The following is a 23017-nucleotide window of genomic DNA, read 5'->3' on the forward strand; positions in this document are numbered from 1 at the left end:
GTGTCTGCGGTTTATCCAACTAAGTTAAAATACTCAATGTACAGTTACTTCCAATACATAGGGGGGGGGGGGGGAGAAAAATCCTACTGAACTCCAAAGTGAGAATAAAATGTGTCACAGGATCAACAAGATGTTACCCCACATTTTAACTGCTATATCCTTGAATACTATGTTTTTACATGTGATACACATATACAGTTTATAAATACATAGAAAGGTGCGCGCACACACACACACTGTAGTCCTGTTTATGTTTAACTTATACACACACACACACACACACACACACACACAGGATTGCAAAAAAAAAAAAATGTACCATATGTAATATTTGCATATTGCTTGTCACCACACATCTGTTCTGTATACCACGAAATGCAGAACACCACTTGCCTTTACATAGCGTATGGTACAGATCAAATACACGACTGTATACATCTACCTTTTAAAACCACACTACACACGTGCAGCTGGTAAAAACAAATGTTTGTTAACGGTGACTAATCACACACATTGCATCACACCATGCACACACATACACACTTAAGCAAAAATAAATGAACAACTTTTAAAAGATTGTCATGCAAACAGGACATTGTTGAATCCGAAATGCATACACTCTGCCAATAATTCTAAATAATAAAAAAATAGAACACATGTACCTACCTGTCCTGCCCACTTCCCTCATGGTGCTTGTAGTCTGTATAGAACTCCAGTATGCAGGTCTATCGCGATCTGAGTGTGTATATTTATAGTTATGTGAGTGTGCAAGGGAGATGCCTGCAGTGTACAGTGTGTATACAGGACAGTCAGTACAGCATTGTGTATATAGAGTGCTGTCACTTCAGAGGGAGGATACAGAGTATACAGTATATAGAATGCTGTCAGTACAGAGGGAGGATACAGAGTATACAGTATATAGAATGCTGTCAGTACAGAGGGAGGATACAGAGTATACAGTATGTAGAATGCTGTCAGTACAGAGGGAGGATACAGTCAGTATACAGTATGTAGAATGCTGTCAGTACAGAGGGAAGATACAAAGTATACAGTATGTAGAATGCTGTCAGTACAGAGGGAAGATACAAAGTATACAGTATGTAGAATGCAATACAGTGAGTGAAGCAGTAAGTATGCAGTCAGTATACAGTGAGTGAAGCAATAAGTATACAGTCAGTATACAGTGAGTAGAATGCAGTCAGTATACAGTGAGTGAAGCAGTAAGTATACAGTCAGTATACAGTGAGTAGAATGCAGTCAGTATACAGTGAGTGAAGCAGTAAGTATACAGTCAGTATACAGTGAGTAGAATGCAGTCAGTATACAGTGAGTGAAGCAGTAAGTATACAGTCAGTATACAGTGAGTAGAATGCAGTCAGTATACAGTGGGTAGAATGCAGTCAGTATACAGTGTGTGAAGAGGGGCCCCCACACTCAGTAAACACAGGGTCACCTGTAGCTGGCTGAGTTCTGATTCTCCTTCTCTGGAATTCCCCGGTTCCCAGGGCTGCTCTCCCATTGGCTGAACTGCCCCTGCGACGACACAAGGAGGGAAAAGGCGGAGGCAGGAAATCCCCCGGCCTGCGCTGGGAGAGCACGTGACTTCTTTTCACTAGAACCACGTGGGTGAGAGGCTCAGCCTGCAGTCTGTGTGTGTGTGTGTCTGTGTGGTTGGACGAAATATGAATAAATCACGTCTGAGGCCAAGGTGGGGTGGGAGGTCAGCAAAGTCTTATGAGTTTTTTTACTTTCATCATAGTTTATTTTTTGTTTGTTTGTTTTTTAAACTAGTTTTAAAGAAATTGATATCTGGGATGTGCAATTACTTTCATGGATTGGTATTAAGATTCTACTTGTTAACTAAATGCTAAAAGACCAAAAAGTAGAGGAAATGTATATCAATAATGATGTTTCTATTTTTTTAAAAAAAAAACAACAAAAAAACAACAATTTAACACCTATTCTCAAAAAATAAAATTACCAATGGCAACTGTGTTAGTAAACACAATGTGAACAAGGGCTAACATAGAACAAAGGGTAGCATGCCCGCTATTGGTAGGAATGCTAACATATGTGCTATGAGAACGAGGGGCGGCATGCACGCTATGAGAACAAGGGCTAACGTGCCCGATATAAGAACGAGGGGCAGCATGCCCGCTATGAGAACGAGGGGCGGCATGCACGCTATGAGAACAAGGGCTAACGTGCCCGATATAAGAACGAGGGGCAGCATGCCCGCTATGAGAACGAGGGGCGGCATGCCCGCTATGAGAACGAGGGGCGGCATGCCCGCTATGAGAACGAGGGCTAACATGACCACTGTGAAAACAAGGGGTAGCATGCCCGCTATGAGGCTGAAGGGTAGCCTTCACACCTGTTTACCGCTGAATGCACTAGGAGCCCAGGGATTAGCTGGAATATAAAACAATGCATATACGGTAAGTTCACGTACAAACAAGATAAGTAATATAAAACATTCAGAGCACAGAGATTACAAATTATTAGCCGATAATTTTATTATCAGATATATCAATATTTCCAAATGAGCTATTTTGGATTACATTTTGCAATGTGGCTTTCAGTTCACAGGGATTTGCCATTTAGTCAATAATGCACTCAGTGTCCCATTTCAAGGACTATTCCACCAAAGTGGTAACAGATGTGATCAATAAGGGTTGTATGTGTGATGGTAAAACTGTGTTGTCTGCACATGAAACCATTAAAGTCCTTCATATTTTTTTGACAAAGGGTGCTGCACGAGTCATGGGTTCAATTCTAAATCAGAGGTTTTCAAGCATGATGTTTTATCTGCCATTTGATTAAATTTTTATCATTTTTTTTTTGCCACATGACCTTCTCAGTTGGTCTAACAAGATGTGCCCAAGGTGGAAGGTGACCATGTTTTCGGGTCATGTTTGATGGAAGTTAAGAACCTCCATTAAGGTGTGCCTTTGGATGAACCAAAATGGTAGATAGTAACAACAGATGCCTGTTCCTGGGGATGAGGAGCTGACGTCAAAGACAGGATGAGTCCTGTCTTTGACGTCGGCTCCTCATCCCCAGGAACAGGAAAGTAGAACAAAAGAAACAAAAGGTAATTGAAGTCGTGTAGTCAACCATGTAAACCAGCAGTCAAGAAATGTGTAGAGAATCCCCATGTAGGAATAGAAAAGTCTTCACACTAAAAACAAAGAGAAACATTGTGAAAGTCTCTTGGACAAGAGAAACTCAACTTAATATCATTTGATATGGAATTTAAGACACTAACTTAGACTGAGCTAGCTCTAGTGTAAGTCGTTTAAGTTTGTTTCAAATCAACAGGAGTTCAAAAAACTAGACTACCCATTAGCATTAGGAAGATGTATTAGTAAAAATGCAAAACTGAAAACATAAAATCGGAGTAAAGGAACCAGTATTAGAAAAACATTGTAGGGAAGAAAAAAAAAAATAGGGTGGGAAAATATTCGCCTCCTGTCTTTAATAAAATTTAGATTATTCGGTCACTGAGCTAGAATAATCCCCAATATTCTGGCAAGACAGGAGGCTTCATATTTGCGGTGTTAAAGCTCAGAAACAATAGATAAAGAGGCAAGTAAAGTAGGTTTGAAATAGGTGGTTTGAAAAGTTAATTCTCTGGACCAATCTGCAGAAGGTAAAAGGTCAGACATAAGAGGCTAGACATAAGAGACAATAATGGGACCTGAAAGGGCCCGAAGAGGGTTTGTAAGATCGATGTATTGATAAACACAATATGCCATACAGACAGCAGGTCTGCCCAGGAAATATGGATAAGAAACTGAGAATGACGTGCATCTTGTTATGGTAAAGTGTACTCCATCCGGTGCATACAACTGTGGAAATGGAAGGAACAAAATATCTGAGACACTGCAGAAAGGCACTAGACAAAAGAGAGGAGCCAGCTTAGCAGAGAGTTGGTGAATAGACAAAGGTATTCTTAGAAAGCCAGGATTCCAAAAATGAGAAAACCAGAGTGACATCCCAAAAATTGGAGTATCTGGAAAGAGGAGATCTGGGCAGACGTATGCCACATAAAAATCTGCAAACAAAAGGGTGTTTGCCCACCGGAGAATGATTAATTGGGGTATGATCGAAAGATCTTAATGTAACAATATGATTTTCCATGGTTGAATAACGAAGATAAGAAGCTCAACACTTGTGCAAGAGATGCTGATAAGGGGTCAATCTCCTTTCCCACACACCAGCTGACTCAAGTCTCCCATGCAGAGGCATGTGCGAGTCAAGTTCCTAGGGCCCATGAGTCCCATAAAAGTGTTCAAGCTGTGCTCGAAAATCCTGCAACATGCCAAGATTACCTGAAATGGTCCAGCCCACGAGGAGAAGGTGGCCTTGTAGGGTGAGAGGATGGAAGTCACCTGCCGAGTTCCTGAGTACATCTATGGTCTGATGCAATAGTAGAGGGTAGTCTACCAACAGTTTCAGAAAAGTGGAGAACCATGTCTGGGCTCTTAATGAAGAAATCAGCAGGACTATCATGACTCTTTAAACCCTGATTTGGTGAAGAGTTTACTGGATCATGGAGAAGTGAGACAAAACATTTTATTGTTGATGGCCGCTGCTGAAGGAATGAATTGGTTGCCAGGGAGAGAGGGTCCAACAACCAGCTGAAGAAGGCATCTGTTTGACGATTTGGGTCGCCTTTAGACCCTGTTTGATGCCTTTATGCGGTTCCTTGCCCGATTTAGTAAGGAAAGTGACAAGCATAGGGTCAAATTCTGGCATTCACGCCATCTTACCTGGGATAGTATGCCTGGGGCATTCAGCCCTTAACTTGGCTCGGATTTCCTTTTCCAAAGGTTTGTGAAGCCACATTTAAAAAAAGTTTGTAGTATGTTCTGGAGGTGCTATTCAGCAGAACAAGGGTGCCGAATAACGCTAGTGTCAAAGTCGTTGGCCACAAGATCCCAGGAGGATGTCAGTAAGTTGATCTCATTTTTTATTTGTTTGCTGGAGTCCTTGTCATTAGAGTTTGTCTGATTGATAATATAGGACCCCAACAAATTCTGATTTTGAGGAATCTTGATGCACATTCGCAGGGAGCTCCTCTTTAGAATAAGTAGTGCAGTATTTGTCTATCACTTGAAGATTTGGGGAAGAAGATCCCTCTAAAGGGTCTGAATCATCCTGCAAAGAAGGTGGCCGGAATAATTTAAATGTTTTTGAAGGAGCCTTACCTTTGCCTGCTGAGGCTCTATCCCCTTTCAAGGGATGTTTGCACAGGGGTCACTCTAGATCCGAGAGATATGAGTCCTTTGAGTCAGAGTCTAGGTGAGCGGGACTATTAATGTCAGTGTTAGATTGTTCATGGAAAGTTGTCAGAACTTTTTTTTTATAGACTCTGCGGAATTGAGCCAAGCCAGCAACTCAGAAGAGATTGCTGGGTCTGTCTGATCCGTTATTTACCTGAAGGGATCCTATAGTGCCAGGAAAGCAAAGAAGTTTTCCTGGCACTATGGGGTTATTAGGTTCCCCTTCCGCCACTTATCTGAAGGCTCCGCCCACCCAGACGGCAGCCAGGTGGCGATACCCAATGCATTAGACCTCCGCATAGGAAAGCGTTATTCAATGCTTTCCTATGGGGAAAATCTGACGCCACGAGGACATCCAGCGTCAAACAGACCAAAAGTCCGTTTGGATTCTGGAAGCCCTCTAGTGCCTGTCTGGTAGACAGCCCCAGAGGGAACACTTAGAGCTGCAATGTAAACATTACAGTTTTGCAGCACTAAGTGCAGAAGGGTCACTTCAATTAGCTGAAGTGGTCTGGGTGCCTACAGTGTCCCTTTACCTGCCACTTATCAAACTAAAGGTGAATGGAGAAATATGTAATGCTATACACAATATAAAATAATAGGAATGTTGATTCACTACATTAAGGCAGAAGGCTTTATGTGGCTAAATTATTTGGGGTTCACCCATGTGTTGAAAAAATAAGGCCAGTAATGTCTGAGGGTCACTCAGAAATATAGTGGGGATAACCCACAGAATCAGCAGTATAGTGGGGGTTGCCTACACTGTAAGCAATCAAAGGTGTTCACCCTTGCGAAATATAGTAGAGGGGGGGGGGGGGGGGTTACCCAGCAAGAAATCAATATAGTAAAATGAAGGTGTGAGAAGTGGTTACCCACAAATAAAATCTGCGGGTGAGCACGGAATAATGGGTGGGGGTCACCCACAATAAATCCAAAATAGTAAGCAAGCAAATGTTAAATGGTGTCAGTCACAACAAGTTAAATAATGCAGACAAAAGCAGGGGGGGGGGGGTGTCACCCACCATGCCTATTGTACAGCGCTACGGGATTTTTATATAAATAATAATAATGCAGAGGCAATAACCGTAAAATGGGGGTCACCCACAATGCAGAGGCAATATCAGTAAAGTGGGGGTCTCCCACAATGAAGAGGCAATATCAGTAAAGTGGGAGTCACCCCCACAATGCAGAGGCAATATCAGTAAAGTGGGAGTCACCCCCACAATGCAGAGGCAATATCAGTAAAGTGAGAGTCACCCCCACAATGCAGAGGCAATATCAGTAAAGTGGGAGTCACCCCCACAATGCAGAGGCAATATCAGTAAAGTGGGAGTCACCCCCACAATGCAGAGGCAATATCAGTAAAGTGGGGGTCTCCCCCACAATGCAGAGGCAATATCAGTAAAGTGGGAGTCACCCCCACAATGCAGAGGCAATATCAGTAAAGTGGGAGTCACCCCCACAATGCAGAGGCAATATCAGTAAAGTGGGAGTCACCCCCACGATGCAGAGGCAATATCAGTAAAGTGGGAGTCACCCCCACGATGCAGAGGCAATATCAGTAAAGTGGGAGTCACCCCCACAATGCAGAGGCAATATCAGTAAAGTGGGAGTCACCCCCACAATGCAGAGGCAATATCAGTAAAGTGGGAGTCACCCCCACAATGCAGAGGCAATATCAGTAAAGTGGGGGTCTCCCCCACAATGCAGAGGCAATATCAGTAAAGTGGGAGTCACCCCCACAATGCAGAGGCAATATCAGTAAAGTGGGAGTCACCCCCACAATGCAGAGGCAATATCAGTAAAGTGGGAGTCACCCCCACGATGCAGAGGCAATCTCAGTAAAGTGGGAGTCACCCCCACGATGCAGAGGCAATATCAGTAAAGTGGGAGTCACCCCCACAATGCAGAGGCAATATCAGTAAAGTGGGAGTCACCCCCACAATGCAGAGGCAATATCAGTAAAGTGGGGGTCTCCCCCACAATGCAGAGGCAATATCAGTAAAGTGGGAGTCACCCCCACAATGCAGAGGCAATATCAGTAAAGTGGGAGTCACCCCCACAATGCAGAGGCAATATCAGTAAAGTGGGAGTCACCCCCACAATGCAAAGGAAATATCAGTAAAGAGGGAGTCTCCCCCACAATGCAGAGGCAATAACCATAAAGTGGGGGTCCCCCCCAATAAACTGATGCAGACAAGTGATTTTTAAAAGGAGCACAGGTAATTCTATGGAAAAATACATGAACAGATCAATAAGAACCAGTGTAAAAGGCCAGGGTATTGATATAGCTAGGGGTTATTCAATAACCTGACAGAAAAAATGGCATTAGGTAAAAACTTAGAGAAATATGCGAGAAAAGGTAGAGGGGACTTACCTTAAAAAGGTTGTCTGAAACTGTTCGTACAACTGAGGTCAGGAGGATGAAGATTTATTAGAGGAAACTCAGAATAAAAACTCTGTTGTCGGAGGTGATAAAAAAAAAAAAAAAGGCGGGAAAATTGAAAAGGCTGAAAGAGCCTATTGAAAGCCAATCCATTTAGACAAGTAATAGAAATCAAGGAAATATGTAACAAAATAATAATATATTAAAAAGGAAACTATCACAAGTTAAAAGGAATTTTTATTAAAAAACCCTGAAGGCAATATAATTAGAATAGACTCAGCTGGGAGGCAAGCAGCAAAGAAAGAGAAAGTGGTAGAAGTCTGATTGCACTATGTTATTGATATACATTCTAATCGATTGATTATTTTATTTTATTTTTAATCCACATTGTTAACGGTTTCTTTTCTGCTGGGAGGTTTCAGTAAAGAAGGATAAAGCAAATATGAAGCCTCCTGTCTTGCCATAAAATTGTAGATTATGCCAACGTAGTGTACCTATAATCTTAATTTTAGTAATGACAGGAGGCGAATATTTCCCTCCTTACATTTCCCGCCCGAATGGTAGGAATTGCATTGTTACGTTCATATAGATTTTTCTCGGTTTGGACATTATATGTGTTTGGTTGTTATTTAGATCCAGTTACCACTTAATTAGAATTGTTATTCCTTCATGACATGCATAATTGGGTTTAAATTACTTTAACCCCTTAAGGACCGGCCTGTTTTTGCGATGTTTGTACGTTAAGGACCAGAGCAGTTTTAACCCCTTAAGGACCGCTGACGGTTCAGGACCGTCAGCGGTAAAACGTGCGTTTGGACCGCTGACGGTCCTGAACCGTCATAACGGTTTTGGGCTACTTACCTGATCGCCGTCGGTCCCACGGCGGCGATCAGCTCTCCTCCCGGTCCAGGGGGGTTGCCTGTCTGCCCGGGCAGTCCCCCCTCGGCAGATCAGGACCCCACGGCCATGTGATCACTCGATCACATGACCGCAATAGGGGTCTGTGTATCTGCCTGCAGGGGGACTGTCTGTGCTGACAGGCAGTCTCCCTGCATCTGTAAAATCAAAAATAAAGTGTAAAAAAAAAATCTGTGTAAAAAAATAATAATATGTGTATATATATATGCTATATATACATGTATTATATCTATATATACCTATATATAATATATGTATATATAATGTCACACTAAGTGTATTTTTATATTTATATATACGTATATAATTATAAAAATACACTTATATTTAACCCCTTAAGGACACATGACATGTCTGACACGTCATAATTCCCTTTTATTCCAGGAGTTTGGTCCTTAAGGGGTTAAATTACACACGAATATATACAATATATATAATAACTATATATATGGTATATATATATTATTATAAAATACAAATAATATGTTAATAAAATAAATAACAAAAAATAAAAATAATTTTTAATAATTAAAAAAAATTATATATATATATATATATATGCAATTTTATTCTAACAGTATTTTGATATTGATATATATATATTTATATCAAAATACACTTAGAATGTAATGATATATATATCTATGTATAAATAAATAAATAAAAATAATACGAAATATACATATGTCCACATACATAATTACATAAATAATTTCATAAATATACACGTAGACGTCAAATATATAAATATGTATATATATTAAAATTCTACGTGCATATTTATGTAATATTTTTACCTAATTAAGTAATTTTAATGATTGCAATTTGAGGGACCTGCCTGCCAACCCAGGCCAAAAGTCCAGATAATTTAATTTGCTAGCACTGTGTTTAACCCTGTAACTTTCTATGACACCCTAAATCCTGTACATGGGGGTACTGTTTTACTCGGGAGACTTCGCTGAACACAAATATTAGTGTTTCAAAACAGTAAAACATATCACAGCGATGATATTGTCAGTGAAAGTGAAGTTTTTTGCATTTTTCACACACAAACAGCTCTTTCACTGAGGATATTATTGCTGTGATATATTTTACTGTTCTGATACACTAATATTTGTGTTCAGCGAAGTCTCCTGAGTATAACAGTACCCCACATGTAGAGGTTTTATAGTGTTTGTGAAAGTTACAGGGTCAAATATAAGGCTTGATTTTACTTTTTTTTTTTTTATTGAAATTTGTCAGATTGGTTAGGTTGCCTTTGAGAGCGTATGGTAGCCAAGGAATGAGAATTAGCCCCATGATGGCATACCATTTGCAAAAGAAGACAACCCAAGGTATTGCAAATGGGGTATGTTCAGCTTTTTTTAGTAGCCACTTAGTCACAAACACCGGCCAAAGTTAGCGTTTTTTGCATTTTTAACACACAAACAAATATAAATGCTAACTTTGGCCAGTATTTGTGACTAGGTGGCTACTAAAAAAGACTGGACATACCCCATTTTGAATACCCTGGGTTGTCTACTTTAAAAAATATGTACATGTTAGGTGTGTTTCGGGGATTTATGACAGATAACGGTGTAACAATGTCACTATTGATACATTTAAAATATATATATATTGAAACAGCAATTTCCTACTTGTATTTATAGGCCTATAACTTGCAAAAAAAAGCAATAAAGCATGTAAACACTGGGTGTTTTTAAACTCGGGACAAAATTTTGAATCTATTTAGCAGTTTTTTTCATTAGCTTTTGTAGATAAGTAAAAGATTTTTCAAGTAAAAGTCCAAAAACATGTATTTTTTTTATTTTATACCATATTTTATTATTTTTTATTAAATACAATATATGACATAATATAAATACTGGTATGTAAAGAAAGCCCTTCTTGTCGTGAAAAAAACAATATATAACTTGTATGGGAACCGTAAATGAGAGAGCGGAAAATTACAGCTAAACACAAACACAACAAAAGTGTTAAAACTGCTCTGGTCCTTAACGTACAAACATCGCAAAAACAGGCCGGTCCTGAAGGGGTTAACACTTTTGTGGTGTTTGTGTTTAGCTGTAATTTTCCGCTCTCTCATTTACGGTTCCCATACAAGTTATATATTGTTTTTTTCACGACAAGAAGGGCTTTCTTTACATACCAGTATTTATATTATGTCACATATTGTATTTAAAAAAAATAATAAAATATGGTGAAAAAAAAAAAAAAAAAAAAAACATGTTTTTGGACTTTTACTTGAAAAATCTTTTACTTATCTACAAAAGCTAATGAAAAAAACTGCTAAATAGATTAAAAATGTTGTCCCGAGTTTAAAAACACCCAGTGTTTACATGCTTTATTGATTTTTTTTGCAAGTTATAGGCCTATAAATACAAGTAGGAAATTGCGGTTTCAATATATATATATTTTAAATGTATCAATAGTGACATTGTTACACCGTTATCTGTCATAAATCCCCGAAACACACCTAACATGTACATATTTTTTAAAGTAGACAACCCAGGGTATTCAAAATGGGGTATGTCCAGTCTTTTATAGTAGCCACCTAGTCACAAACACTGGCCAAAGTTAGCATTTATATTTGTTTGTGTGTTAAAAATGCAAAAAACGCTAACTTTGGCCGGTGTTTGTGACTAAGTGGCTACTAAAAAAGGCTGAACATACCTCATTTGCAATACCTTGGGTTGTCTTCTTTTGCAAATGGTATGCCATCATGGGGCTAATTCTCATTCCTTGGCTACCATACGCTCTCAAAGGCAACCTAACCAATCTGATAAATTTCAATAAAAAAAAAAAAAAGTAAAATCAAGCCTTATATTTGACCCTGTAACTATCACAAACACTATAAAACCTCTACATGTGGGGTACTGTTATACTCAGGAGACTTCGCTGAACACAAATATTAGTGTATCAGAACAGTAAAATATATCACAGCAATAATATCCTCAGTGAAAGCTGTTTGTGTGTGAAAAATGCAAAAAACTTCACTTTCACTGACAATATCATCGCTGTGATATGTTTTACTGTTTTGAAACACTAATATTTGTGTTCAGCGAAGTCTCCCGAGTAAAACAGTACCCCCATGTACAGGATTTAGGGTGTCATAGAAAGTTACAGGATTAAACACAGTGCTAGCAAATTAAATTATCTGGACTTTTGGCCTGGGTTGGCAGGCAGGTCCCTCAAATTGCAATCATTAAAATTACTTAATTAGGTAAAAATATTACATAAATATGCACATAGAATTTTAATATATATACACATTTATATATTTGACGTCTACGTGTATATTTATGAAATTATTTATGTAATTATGTATGTGGACATATGTATATTTCGTATTATTTTTATTTATTTATTTATACATAAATATATATATCATTACATTCTAAGTGTATTTTGATATAAATATATATATATATCAATATCAAAATACTGTTAGAATAAAATTGCATATATATATATATAATTTTTTTTAATTATTAAAAATTATTTTTATTTTTTGTTATTTATTTTTATTAACATATTATTTGTATTTTATAATAATAATAATAATATATATACCATATATATAGTTATTATATATATTGTATATATTCGTGTGTAATTTAAATATAAGTGTATTTTTATATTAATATACGTATATATAAATATAAAAATACACTTAGTATGACATTATATATATGATATATATACATATATTATATATAGGTATATATAGATATAATACATGTATATATATCATATATATATACACACATATTTTTTTTTACACTTTATTTTGGATTTTACACTTGCAGGGAGACTGCCTGTCAGCACAGACAGTCCCCCTGCAGGCAGACACATGGACCCCTATTGCGGTCATGTGATCGAGTGATCACATGGCCGTGGGGTCCTGATCTGCCGAGGTGGGACTTCCCGGGCAGACAGGCAGTCCCCCTGGACCGGGAGGAGCACTGATCGCCACCGTGGGACCGACGGCGATCAGGTAAGTAGCCCCTGACCGTTATGACGGTTCAGGACCGTCAGCGGTCCAAACGCACATTTTACCGCTGACGGTCCTGAACCGTCAGCGGTCCTTAAGGGGTTAATGTTCATAATATGCGGACAAATTGTCAATTCAGCTCCCTTTCATTTGTTTTCATTTTCTTTCAGTGTGAATGGTTCTCTTCGAATTAATCTTCCACCTGTTTTTTAAGGAAGTTCCTACCCGGATTTAGGATCATACTGTTTTATTGAACTTTTTGACATACGTTTATCGTTTGATTTAATCTGTTCTTACTTGTTTACTATTCGCTAGAAAGAAAAACAGGTAAGAACAGATAAAATCAAACGATAAACGTATGTCAAAAAGTTCAATAAAACAGTATGTTCCTAAATCCGGCTAGGAACTTCCTGAAGAAACGGGAGAGATATCCTGTGTATCCGTGTGTGATGGAGCAACCTCGCTATCATGGAGAACGGAGGAAATACATATGCTCCTCATTTCGGCTATGATTGCAGGAATGTGTACACTGCTTCGCAATTTGGATCTGGGAGCCAGCTGTAGTATTTCGCAAGTTGGTGATTGGTCCGGGAAGCAAATAGGTCCAGATGTAATGGGTTCTTCAGATGATTTAATTACTGGAAGATTGAGACATTGAGCTTCCAGTCGCTGTTGTCCCGCCAATGCAGCGAGAACCAGTCTGCCGTCAGGTTGGTAATACCCGGCAGTACTCTGCTTGAAGCGTAATATTGCGAGAGAGGCAGAATCTGTATATGTCCTTTGTGAGAGCATGGGATTTGATCCCTCCCAGGCGGTTGATGTATTGCACTGCCGAGACATTGTCCATGCTGAGCAGGATGCAGCAGTTCGACAGGTCTTTGGCCAAGCTGCGTATGGCAAAGGATCCCGCAATCAATTCCAGGCAGTTGATGTGTAGTTCGGACTCTTCACCTTGCCAAGAACCCCCTGTGGAGGAGTTCGTGCAGCGGGCACCCCAGCCCCAGAGGCTGGCTTCCGAATCCACGATGAAGTCTTGGGATGAGCCAAAGATCGCTCTGCAATTCCATGCTTGCATGTGAAGGAGCCACCAGCGGAGTTCCGCCCAAACTTCCGCTGAGAGTGGAATCCAGTGATTGTAGGAGTGTCCTGAATGTAGACATCTTGCCTTCAGGCGTTGCATGGCCCTCTAGTGTAGGGGTCTCTGAATGAATGGAGGAGGACAGGAGTCCCACGATCCGAGTGAGTATCCAGAGGGGGATAGTATCCATCCGTAGACAAGTCTGATTTCTTTCCTTATGGATGCCATCTTTGCCAATAGTAATACGCAGTTCCTCGAGTCGAGGAGTTGGACCAGCTGGGAGGGAGATAGAGATGACTTCTGTCTGTTCACCACGAAACCCAGATTCCAGAAAGTGAATGAAACATTCCGTCTGCAATCATAGCCAGTCTTCGTCTTCCAAGAGTGAGCCATCTTCGTGCCACTTGTCCACGATATTAAGGTTACTCGGTGGACCATAGTCCTCCTGGCTGGAGGCGGTGGGGGAAAAGGGTTCCCGTGATTCCGCTCGCTTGGGTCGTTTGACAGGTGCTTTGCCCTTGATCCTAGAGTTCGGAGGACTTGATCCCTTCCAATGGCGCTTGGACTTTGACATTTCTGATCCAGAGGCCTCCACCAAGTCTGGTGGGCCTGCATCTCCGTGGGATTGGGGTAGAGCTCGCAGCAGAGCTTTCTCCGCCGAGGCCGTCACTGCGGCATGAATCATAGCTTGGAAGTCCTGAGTAGGTTGCGGTGTGTCTTTCATGATGTGGTTCTGTCCTGTGTGCGAAACAGTGACAGTCAGAGGGGGCAATGGTGGTAGGGCAATCACAGAAGGGTGCCAGTCTCCTGGTACAACTGGGGCTCGCCCAGGGTATAGTGGCCCCAAATTGCCCGTGAGTGTATAAATATTGTGTGCCAATGCGGGAGGGCTCTCTCTCTCCTGATAACCAGGGGGGTTACCCTTGAGAGGTAGCAGAGACCTGAATGTCTCATAGGAGCGGGTGACCCAGCAAATCCCTTTTTCACTGGGTTCACCACAGTTGTACACGGAGCTGTACCTTGTTTAGAGATGATCAATATGCAACCCGTCCCCAACCATGCTAGCCTTGACAGCAATAAGCATAGGTAGATCAGTACCATATGGGAAATTTGGCCCATTCAACATAAAGGTCTGCCGCAGCAGAGCCTGCATATAATTACCTGGGGGCTCACCCCAGGTGGTGTGCCGTGATTACCAGTGGACACCCACGTTAATATTTGGCACAATATTGGAATGAGATGAATAGCTGGGGAGATTCAAGATGGCCGCTGCTCATGCGCAACAGTCAGCAAGACCTGCTAAAAACACAGGCCCACCAAAATATCGCAAACTAAGCCCTCCGGACTCCCCCCAACCATGCTAGCCTTCACAGCAATGACCCCCAACAGACTGCCAGCCATACGGTCTGCGTTCCGAGGGAGAAGGTAAAAGCACTTACACAAATGACAGAGGGCAGAGGCCAGTCAAACAGATATAAATATATAGGGTAATAGTTGGGACAGGTTAGGGGAAAGCCAGGGAACAGAAATAAGTATAGGATAAATACATAACATCAGTAGAAAAATTCCATTAATACACACCAGGGATAAACAAAATAATCTGACCTGTGCCAAGGCTGGAGCAGCAAAGAAAGGAGGAGGTGGGGCTATCAAGGCCTTTTTGTGTATCAACTAACTTTTTTTCTGATTGGTTGTTTTTGTGCTGCTGGAGATTTTCAGAGTTATGCAAAAATTGAGAGCAAATGCTAAATTGGTCATTCCAACAAGCACCAGAGATGAAATGAATTGCAAAAGTCCAGCTTCATGTTTCAACAATCAAAGAACAAAGTGTAGATCTCTTTCTCTCAGAGATTGCATCCGTAATGTTCTGGACTTAGAGACATCTGAAAAGCTTGAGAGCAGTTTACATCACAGGGGAAGACAATTTGGTTGTACACTTCTTGGGCAAACCGCCCATAGCTCTGGTAGAATCAATGCAGAGTATTCAGGATGGTCCCAAATATAGACATTTTGTTGTTATATCAATAGTCTGCTACAGTCTTTTCCATATTGCTAAAACATGTTTTCGTTCCGGCAGGCTGTCTTAGTGATATTGCTGAGGGCTGACACTCCGGGCCATTTAATGGAAGAAATCTCATGGTGAATGAGCAGACTATCTGGCTTTCAGACAGAATGGGCAGATTGTCACAAGTTCAGGACAAATTGGCAGATTTGCATGTTCTCAATGTGGATGGAAACATTGTAAAAGTGAATGCACTAATATTCAGAATGAAATTTTTTTTAGATAATGGAAAATGAAAGAATTTCTGATTTAAGTTTCACAGTAAATGGGCAATTTCTCACAGTAAGTAAGTAAGAAGATTCTCAGAATAAAAACAGGTTTTTATAGCAGTGCTGTCCACCTTTCCAAATCCTACTGACCGGATAGTAATATCTTGCCGTCCAAACTTGACATCTGTAACATAAAAACATAATCGAGGATGTAGCATAAAAAGATACAGTAAGGGGACACTCCAGGCACCCAGACCACTTCTGCTCATTGGAGTGGTCTGGGTGCCAACTCCCACTACCCTTAACCCTGCAAGTGTAATTATTGCAGTTTTTTATAAACTGCAATAATTACCTTGCAGGGTTAAGTCCTCCCCTAGTGGCTGTCTACTAGACAGCCACTAGAGGGAACTTCCTGGTCCCTAGCACAGATTATCTGTGCTAGAGCGTCGCTGGACGTCCTCACGCTCTGTGTGAGGACCTCCAGCGTCGCTCTATTCCCCATAGGGAAGCATTGAAATGAATTTTCAATGCTTTCCTATGGGGTGCGCCAATGCACATGCGCGGCATTGCCGCGCATGCGCATTGGGACTCCTCAGCCGGTGGGCGGGATCAGTCTCGCCCACCGGCCGATGGAGGAAGAAGATGGAGCAGCGGGGGAGGAGCAGGCAGCGACGTGGGACATGTCGCTGCCTGAGGTAAGTGACTGAAGGGGTTTTCACCCCTTCAGTAACCGGGGATTGGGGGGTGGAAGGGAGAGGGACCCTCCAGTGCCAGGAAAACCGGTTGTTTTCCTGGCACTGGAGTTTCCATTTAACCATAGATTAAAAATTAGGGTGTGCACCAAGAAAATATCTTGTAACCTTTATGTAAAAATTGACCAATGAGACATACATTGGGCTGATTAGACAATGCATTCATGCCTGGGTACACCCACTGCGCATACACCTATGCATTTAGCAGAGTTTAAGTCATTTGATTCAGTTAACAGAGTTTACTTGATGAACAGTTCAAGCTTTCACACATCTGTGTTCTCTCGTTTGATCCAAAACAAAATATTCATATTCTATCAAGCTTTATTGTAGGTGCAAAGTTTGAACCAATGATCCTCAGAGCATCTTACAAATGATTAAAGAAACACTCGCCATAACACTTCAGCTTATTATACGTACAGAAAAATTCTATAAATAGTTTTTTTTTTTTTTTTTTTTTAAGTTACTTTCAATAAAATAAACAGAATAATCCACTGAAACAGTTTGAGGTGCCCCTTTGAAATTAAAGGGACACTATAGTCACTAGAACAACTACAGCTTATTGTTTTTACATTGCAGTCTAGTGATAACTTCACTGGCCACTCCTCAGATAGCGGTTAGAGATCCTTCCTGGGTCATTGCTGCCTAAAATGCATCCAAACATTCAGTATCTCCTCTCTCTGCATGCAGACACTGAACTTTCCTCATAGAGATTCATTGATTCAATTCATCTGTATGTGGAGATGCTGATTGACCAGGGCTGTGTTTGAATCATGCTGGCTCTGCCCCTGATCTGCCTCTTTGTAAGTCTCAGCCAATCCTATGGAGAAGCATTGTGATAGGATCAGGCTACCACTTCTAATGATGTCAGCAGACTGCTAGTTTTTCTGAGTCTAACAGCATGCAGAGTTACAGCTTCAGGCTTGAATACAGTAAGATTTTGCTATCTTTATGAAGGCATGAGGGGCCCAGGGGGGCTAGATGGTGGTTTTAACACTATAGGGTCAGCAATACATGTTTGTGTCCTGACCAGATAGTGATCCTTTAAACTAAAATAAATATATCACTAATTAGAAGACATATACGCATGTAGTCATTGTGGGTATATCTAAAAAGAGCTTGCAAAAGATGCAGTTGTTTTGACATCAGCCTATTGTTCCCCAGATGAGACTGTTTCACTCTGTTGACAGGGAAAACAACACAGGCTTCTCCTTCAGAAGCCTCTGAACATGTGCACATGTGCGCTGCACCTGTGATCAGGAAGAACGCTGCTAAGAAGGTGTTGAAGAGCAATGGGAGAGAAGGTAGGCATGCTCAAGTAGAAAGGAAGACAACCTCCTGGCTGTTAATCAGGCGTTTCTAATTGTAATGATAAAAGTGCATATTTCTCAAAGAAATGGTCACTTTAATAAATTAGTTAAGCGGTTAACCAGATCTTAAATATAAAGTGTTTTTAACTTTCTTTAAAAGAACACGCAAAATGTTTGTCCTTTAAGGTTGCTAGGCCCTCCTCTTAAAATACAATGTAAATGTTTTGTGTGTGAAAAGTGTATTAGAATTTTTTTACATTTTGTCAGGGGAGTATCTAAATTAAGCTTTCCTATAATCCAGCGTTTGAACGGTTTCCGCGTACCAGCTGGAACCACCTCTTCTTAGGTCAATAAAGCTGGAGATCTCATTCCCATTGAATACTTTTTATAGAGAATTATTAAGGTCCTAAGGTACAGGGCAAGGGAATCATTTCACTCCACCAATCATAGAGAAACACTAATTGTGATCGGCTTCAACATGCTGGATGTGATGACGCCAAACAAGCTATTTGCAAGAGACTTCATGAGGAAGGTTCCTTAATGCCTGGCAAACAGATATACGGTGGTTTTGGTGCTCCGAGTGTGAAATAAAGTAGCACAAATACAAGGAAACAAAGGATGTCCCCTGCTGGAAGCTGTAACAATATGCCAAGCAGCTGATCTTTGAGGAAAGACAAGTTGTTTAACTGAATGTAACTGTTGAGCTGCCATGACGACACGGCAGCAGAATGTCAAACAGATTATATACAAGAAATTTAGCAGTACTCCGATTCCCCCCAAAAATTCTCAAGGGTAGCTACATTTGTGGAGTGTTGCCGTCAGGTTTAAAATTCTCCAAGTACAGATTATATATATCATTGCCTATTTATCAAATTGATGATGGCTTTAAATATGGACAATACACATACACACTTATTTCTTTTTACAAAATCTATATAATACTCAATTACTACTATGCATTTTGTTCTCTCTGCTCTTCTTTTATGTACATTTTGTAAGTTTCATGGGAAATAAAGTAAATGGAAAGAAAAACAATATTATCTATACTTGGTACTGTACCAAATTGAAATCAGAACTGGAAAATTTAGGCAAAAACAGAGGATTTGGAAAAAATTTACAATTTGGCTGTAGTAACACTTTGCCAATTTCAGCCTCTCTCTACAATACAATGATTTTAAAAAAAAAAAAAAAAAGTGTGTATATATATATATATTCCCTAGTGACTTGTAAGTGTGCCCCAAAAATAATTTAGCCTTTATCAACTTTAAAGTCAAACTAACGTATTGCAGAGCCCATAGCACACATGCACAGATAAAACATGTGATGTACTCACCAGTACTTGCTGCAATCATGCTTACTGGGGTGAGGGAAAGAGCAACTGTCAATATCAGAAAATATCTGTTTTACCATTTTGTTTCAGCACATCAATATGTGTCATCAATAGCTAGTTTCCCATAGGGTTCAAAGGAAATTAAATATATTTTTAGGTATCTTACGTTCCTTTACAATTTAGAAGGAATGGTGCCGATTCATCTGACATTGTTAAAAGCCATTTTGTTTCATGTTCTGATATCTCTTTCCAATTAAAGAAACACTAGGTCCCATAACAACTTCCATGGATTGAATTGGTTATGGGCCCTGGAGTCCATGGACACATGTTCACTACGAATAGGCTTACTCGCCATTTAGTAGAGATTAACAGTCCACAGGAGTCTAAAGCCAAGGCTTCAATGACAATATGGCCACATAACTCCCTGAGAGCATCAGCTAAGCCCTCTTAGCCAATCACTACATCAATTCCTGTAAAATATATATAAATGTTAAAGCACAAGGCAAAAAAATAAAATATATATAGCTCTGCCTCCCTCATACTGTCATTGGAGGCCAGGCTTCGGGCTGCTGAGGACAGAGTTACTACTAAATGGTGAGTAAACCTATGAGCAGTAATGGGGGACCAGGCACCATAACCACTTCAATGTATAGAAGCAGATATGGTGTCTAACGTGTCCTTTTAAGTAACATATTTGGTTGGGATACATTTTACTTAATTTAAACCCAACCTTAAGGTTATAGGTGTCCCAGCTGCCCCATATCACCCTCACACAGACATGCTTACAGTCAGAATGAATATATTATATATATATATATATATATATATATATATATATATATATATATATATATAAAACCTACTAGCCTTCGACTACCCCTCCTCCATCCCCCTTTTAATTATTAAACATACAATCACAGCTTTCTATTTTATTAACTACTAACAGTTAGGGTTTTAGAAGCACATTGTATCACCCATATAGAGGCACTTAGGAACTCAGTATTATTCTACAAAAACTGAGTAATGCCTTATATAAATCACATGAGAACATAACTAGGTAAATTTCATACAATGGTGTGCCAATCACAACATTTCTAATTGACTGTTTTGTAACAAAATATAATAAAATCACTACAAAGGCTTAAACTTTTAAGAAGTCAAACTCAATGGCCTAGCGCTAGTCACATGCACCACACACAAGGAAGCATAAATGATTTAAGGATACACTTAGTAATGGAGTCTTGTAGGAGCACACAGATGAGAGAACATCTCACACCATTAGAGTATTTACTGGCCATTTAACAAATACACTGTACAAAATGAGTTGCATTACTTACCTGACCTTACTCTGGACCTGGTCATTCAGATATCTAGGTGACAGGTTCACTTCAGTGATATCATCTAGTATAAGCAGCGGCCTCACATTAATCTTATGCATTGATCTATGATCTACTTATTTACATTTCTTGACTTTATGAAATGACGCGTTACCTCTAGTGCCATGTACAGAGAAATAGGACTCCTGTCACAGAAAGACCAAGTCAAAACTTGAGTTTTACCAATAATTGATGCCCTGCTTCCAGTAATGTAGTTGGACCAGTTTATTCCTCAAGAGTGAACGTAGAAACCATTTAAAACTGGAGAAAGATAGACATTCAAGTCCTTAAGGAGTGAAGCCAAAGTGAACAGTCGTAGGATTTAGTGGGAGAGACACAAGTAAATCTTATCACTAGACCATTGCCTAAAACAGTGGAAAGTTAAAGAGCGGCCATATTTATTAAACCCAGTTTTCGCATTGTTGACCCAACTGAAGAGTCATAATTACGGGAGAGACACAGCACAACGGAATCATTGAGAAAGACACGAAGAGGGAGTAAGAGCAAGAAGAAATTGGATAGAAGGAGGGGAAACTAGAAAGAGGTTGGAAGACAGAAGAAGGAAGGGAGAGAACGGTTAGAAGACAGTAAGCAAGGGGCGGGCAGAGAAAGACATACTTCACCAGTCCCATATACATATTAATAGACGGGGAAACACCGCCTTAACAAGGGGTTCGGGAACAATAGGGGTTTATATATAAAACAGCAGCCGATTTACCCCCCCAAAGGGGGCAGTACAGTTCATAAAGGGAACGGGAATAGGGACAGGAGAAATTAATCAGTCCTTCTTTTTATCTTCATCTGGTTTAGGTGGAGAAGTGTCTTCTGGTACAGGGGGAAGAGACGCAAGTCCTTCCTGGACAGGCAGGGGAACGGGTGTTTCTCCACTTGTCCCAAATTCATTTACTCTTGTTGGGTCCACTCTATAAATCCAACGCTGATACAGATAGATGAAGAAAACCACATCTGATAAGAAAGAGAAAAACATTAAAAACATTTTTTTTTTTTTTTTTTATTCAATCTGTAAACACAAAGGTAAACCTAGAAAAGAGTGCCATCAGTAAAATTTTAGGCAACAGGATGAGGTAGATGTGGCACCTGTGAGGGATGTCTCTCCATAAAAGGGGCTTTATCGTTCATAACACAGAAGAGTCCATTTTAATATTTTCATTTAAAGGGGGAGGGGTTGTTCTGTTTTAGTTAGGTTTTTAGATATTTTAAAATAAATTTCATATAACAGAGTCCTTTTCACAAACATTGCTTAAATCCTGCATATTAATGGGCAGCAAACCACAATTCACGGTTTTTACATTAAGCCTCAAGTTTAATTGAGAAATTCATGGATGGGAAGATCAGAGACTCACGTTCCCAAAGTCTACTAATACATAATCAAGTCTGTTGATTTACAAAGAATATAACCGGATTCTATTCTAATGCTCCGAGTGGTTTATCAATTCAGTTCCAAACTCTCAGCCAAATTAAAAGCTCCAAAACAAATCCTGCACAATATCTGTAAAAAAAAACGTAAAGGACTCACCATCTCGGAGGCACCCAATTCTATACATCATGGGCATCTTGATGACAAAAGCAAAGAGATCATCAATGAAGGTATTCAGTGCTTTGTAAGTCAACATCCTCCATGGGAGGTGGGCCACTGACTTCAACTTGTAGTTAATGAATAGCTGTGGAGTCATTGTGATAAAACCTATGGGCGAGAAGACAAACATTTTAATAAACTAATTTACTTAACCCACAGTATCTGGTGTCAACAGTGCATCAGACAGAAGAACGGACAAACAAGTGATATATTATCTACAAACAAGAACATCTTAGAGAATGCTCCTAAACAGTTTTCTTCTTGACACAAAACAGAATATTTGGCCATTTTGCTCCGAGTTCCATAAGCACAAGGATGTTCAAAATGAGCCAGTTAGAGCTATATGGATCTTGGCTTATCATGATTTCTGTGAAACAGTTGTAGAACACATGATAAACTTAAGAGAAGGAAAAAAAAAAATGATATTTGTCAGAGAACCCAATACATTAGTGAGATAGCTAGTGGGCATGTGGCTAGGGCTGCAATCACAGTGATTAAACATTTAAAACAAAATAGAATAAATCAGAAATACTGCAGGGACATAATCTATACGGCAACATTGCTACATTAAGCTTAAGTTGTTTTGGCTCTTAGAGTATCCCTTTAAAACTTTTCCAATAAATGTACAGAGAGTTTTAGAGCAGCAGCAAATGTACAAAGTTAAATAGAATGAACCATTTATCCCAGCTCTCAAAATGTCTTTCAGGTTGTAAATGGAGT

At 39.8% G+C, this 23017-nt stretch overlaps 2 protein-coding genes and 1 long non-coding RNA gene across 4 annotated transcripts in view; all 3 read right to left on the bottom strand.

Moving 5' to 3' along the window:
• Positions 1-735, bottom strand: part of RELB (RELB proto-oncogene, NF-kB subunit) — a 33664-nt gene extending 32929 nt beyond the window's left edge. The window contains exon 1 of the mRNA XM_063431695.1: positions 667-735. Within this exon, the coding sequence (XP_063287765.1) occupies positions 667-688 (22 nt within the window). The 5' untranslated portion in view covers positions 689-735. The remainder of the gene's footprint in view (positions 1-666) is intronic.
• Positions 1-23017, bottom strand: part of LOC134572638 (uncharacterized) — a 454902-nt gene that overhangs the window by 355983 nt on the left and 75902 nt on the right. The gene's annotated exons all lie outside the window — the stretch shown is intronic.
• Positions 21077-23017, bottom strand: part of CLPTM1 (CLPTM1 regulator of GABA type A receptor forward trafficking) — a 63292-nt gene continuing 61351 nt past the window's right edge. For both annotated transcript variants that reach the window (XM_063431709.1, XM_063431707.1), the window contains exons 13-14: positions 22238-22405; positions 21077-21666 (exon numbers count right to left, since the gene is read on the bottom strand). In XM_063431709.1, coding sequence (XP_063287779.1) covers positions 21479-21666; positions 22238-22405 — 356 coding nt within the window. In that variant the 3' untranslated portion in view covers positions 21077-21478. The remainder of the gene's footprint in view (positions 21667-22237; positions 22406-23017) is intronic.

The sequence above is a fragment of the Pelobates fuscus genome, chromosome 9 (genome assembly GCF_036172605.1).
Source record: "Pelobates fuscus isolate aPelFus1 chromosome 9, aPelFus1.pri, whole genome shotgun sequence".
Classification (NCBI taxonomy): domain Eukaryota; kingdom Metazoa; phylum Chordata; class Amphibia; order Anura; family Pelobatidae; genus Pelobates; species Pelobates fuscus.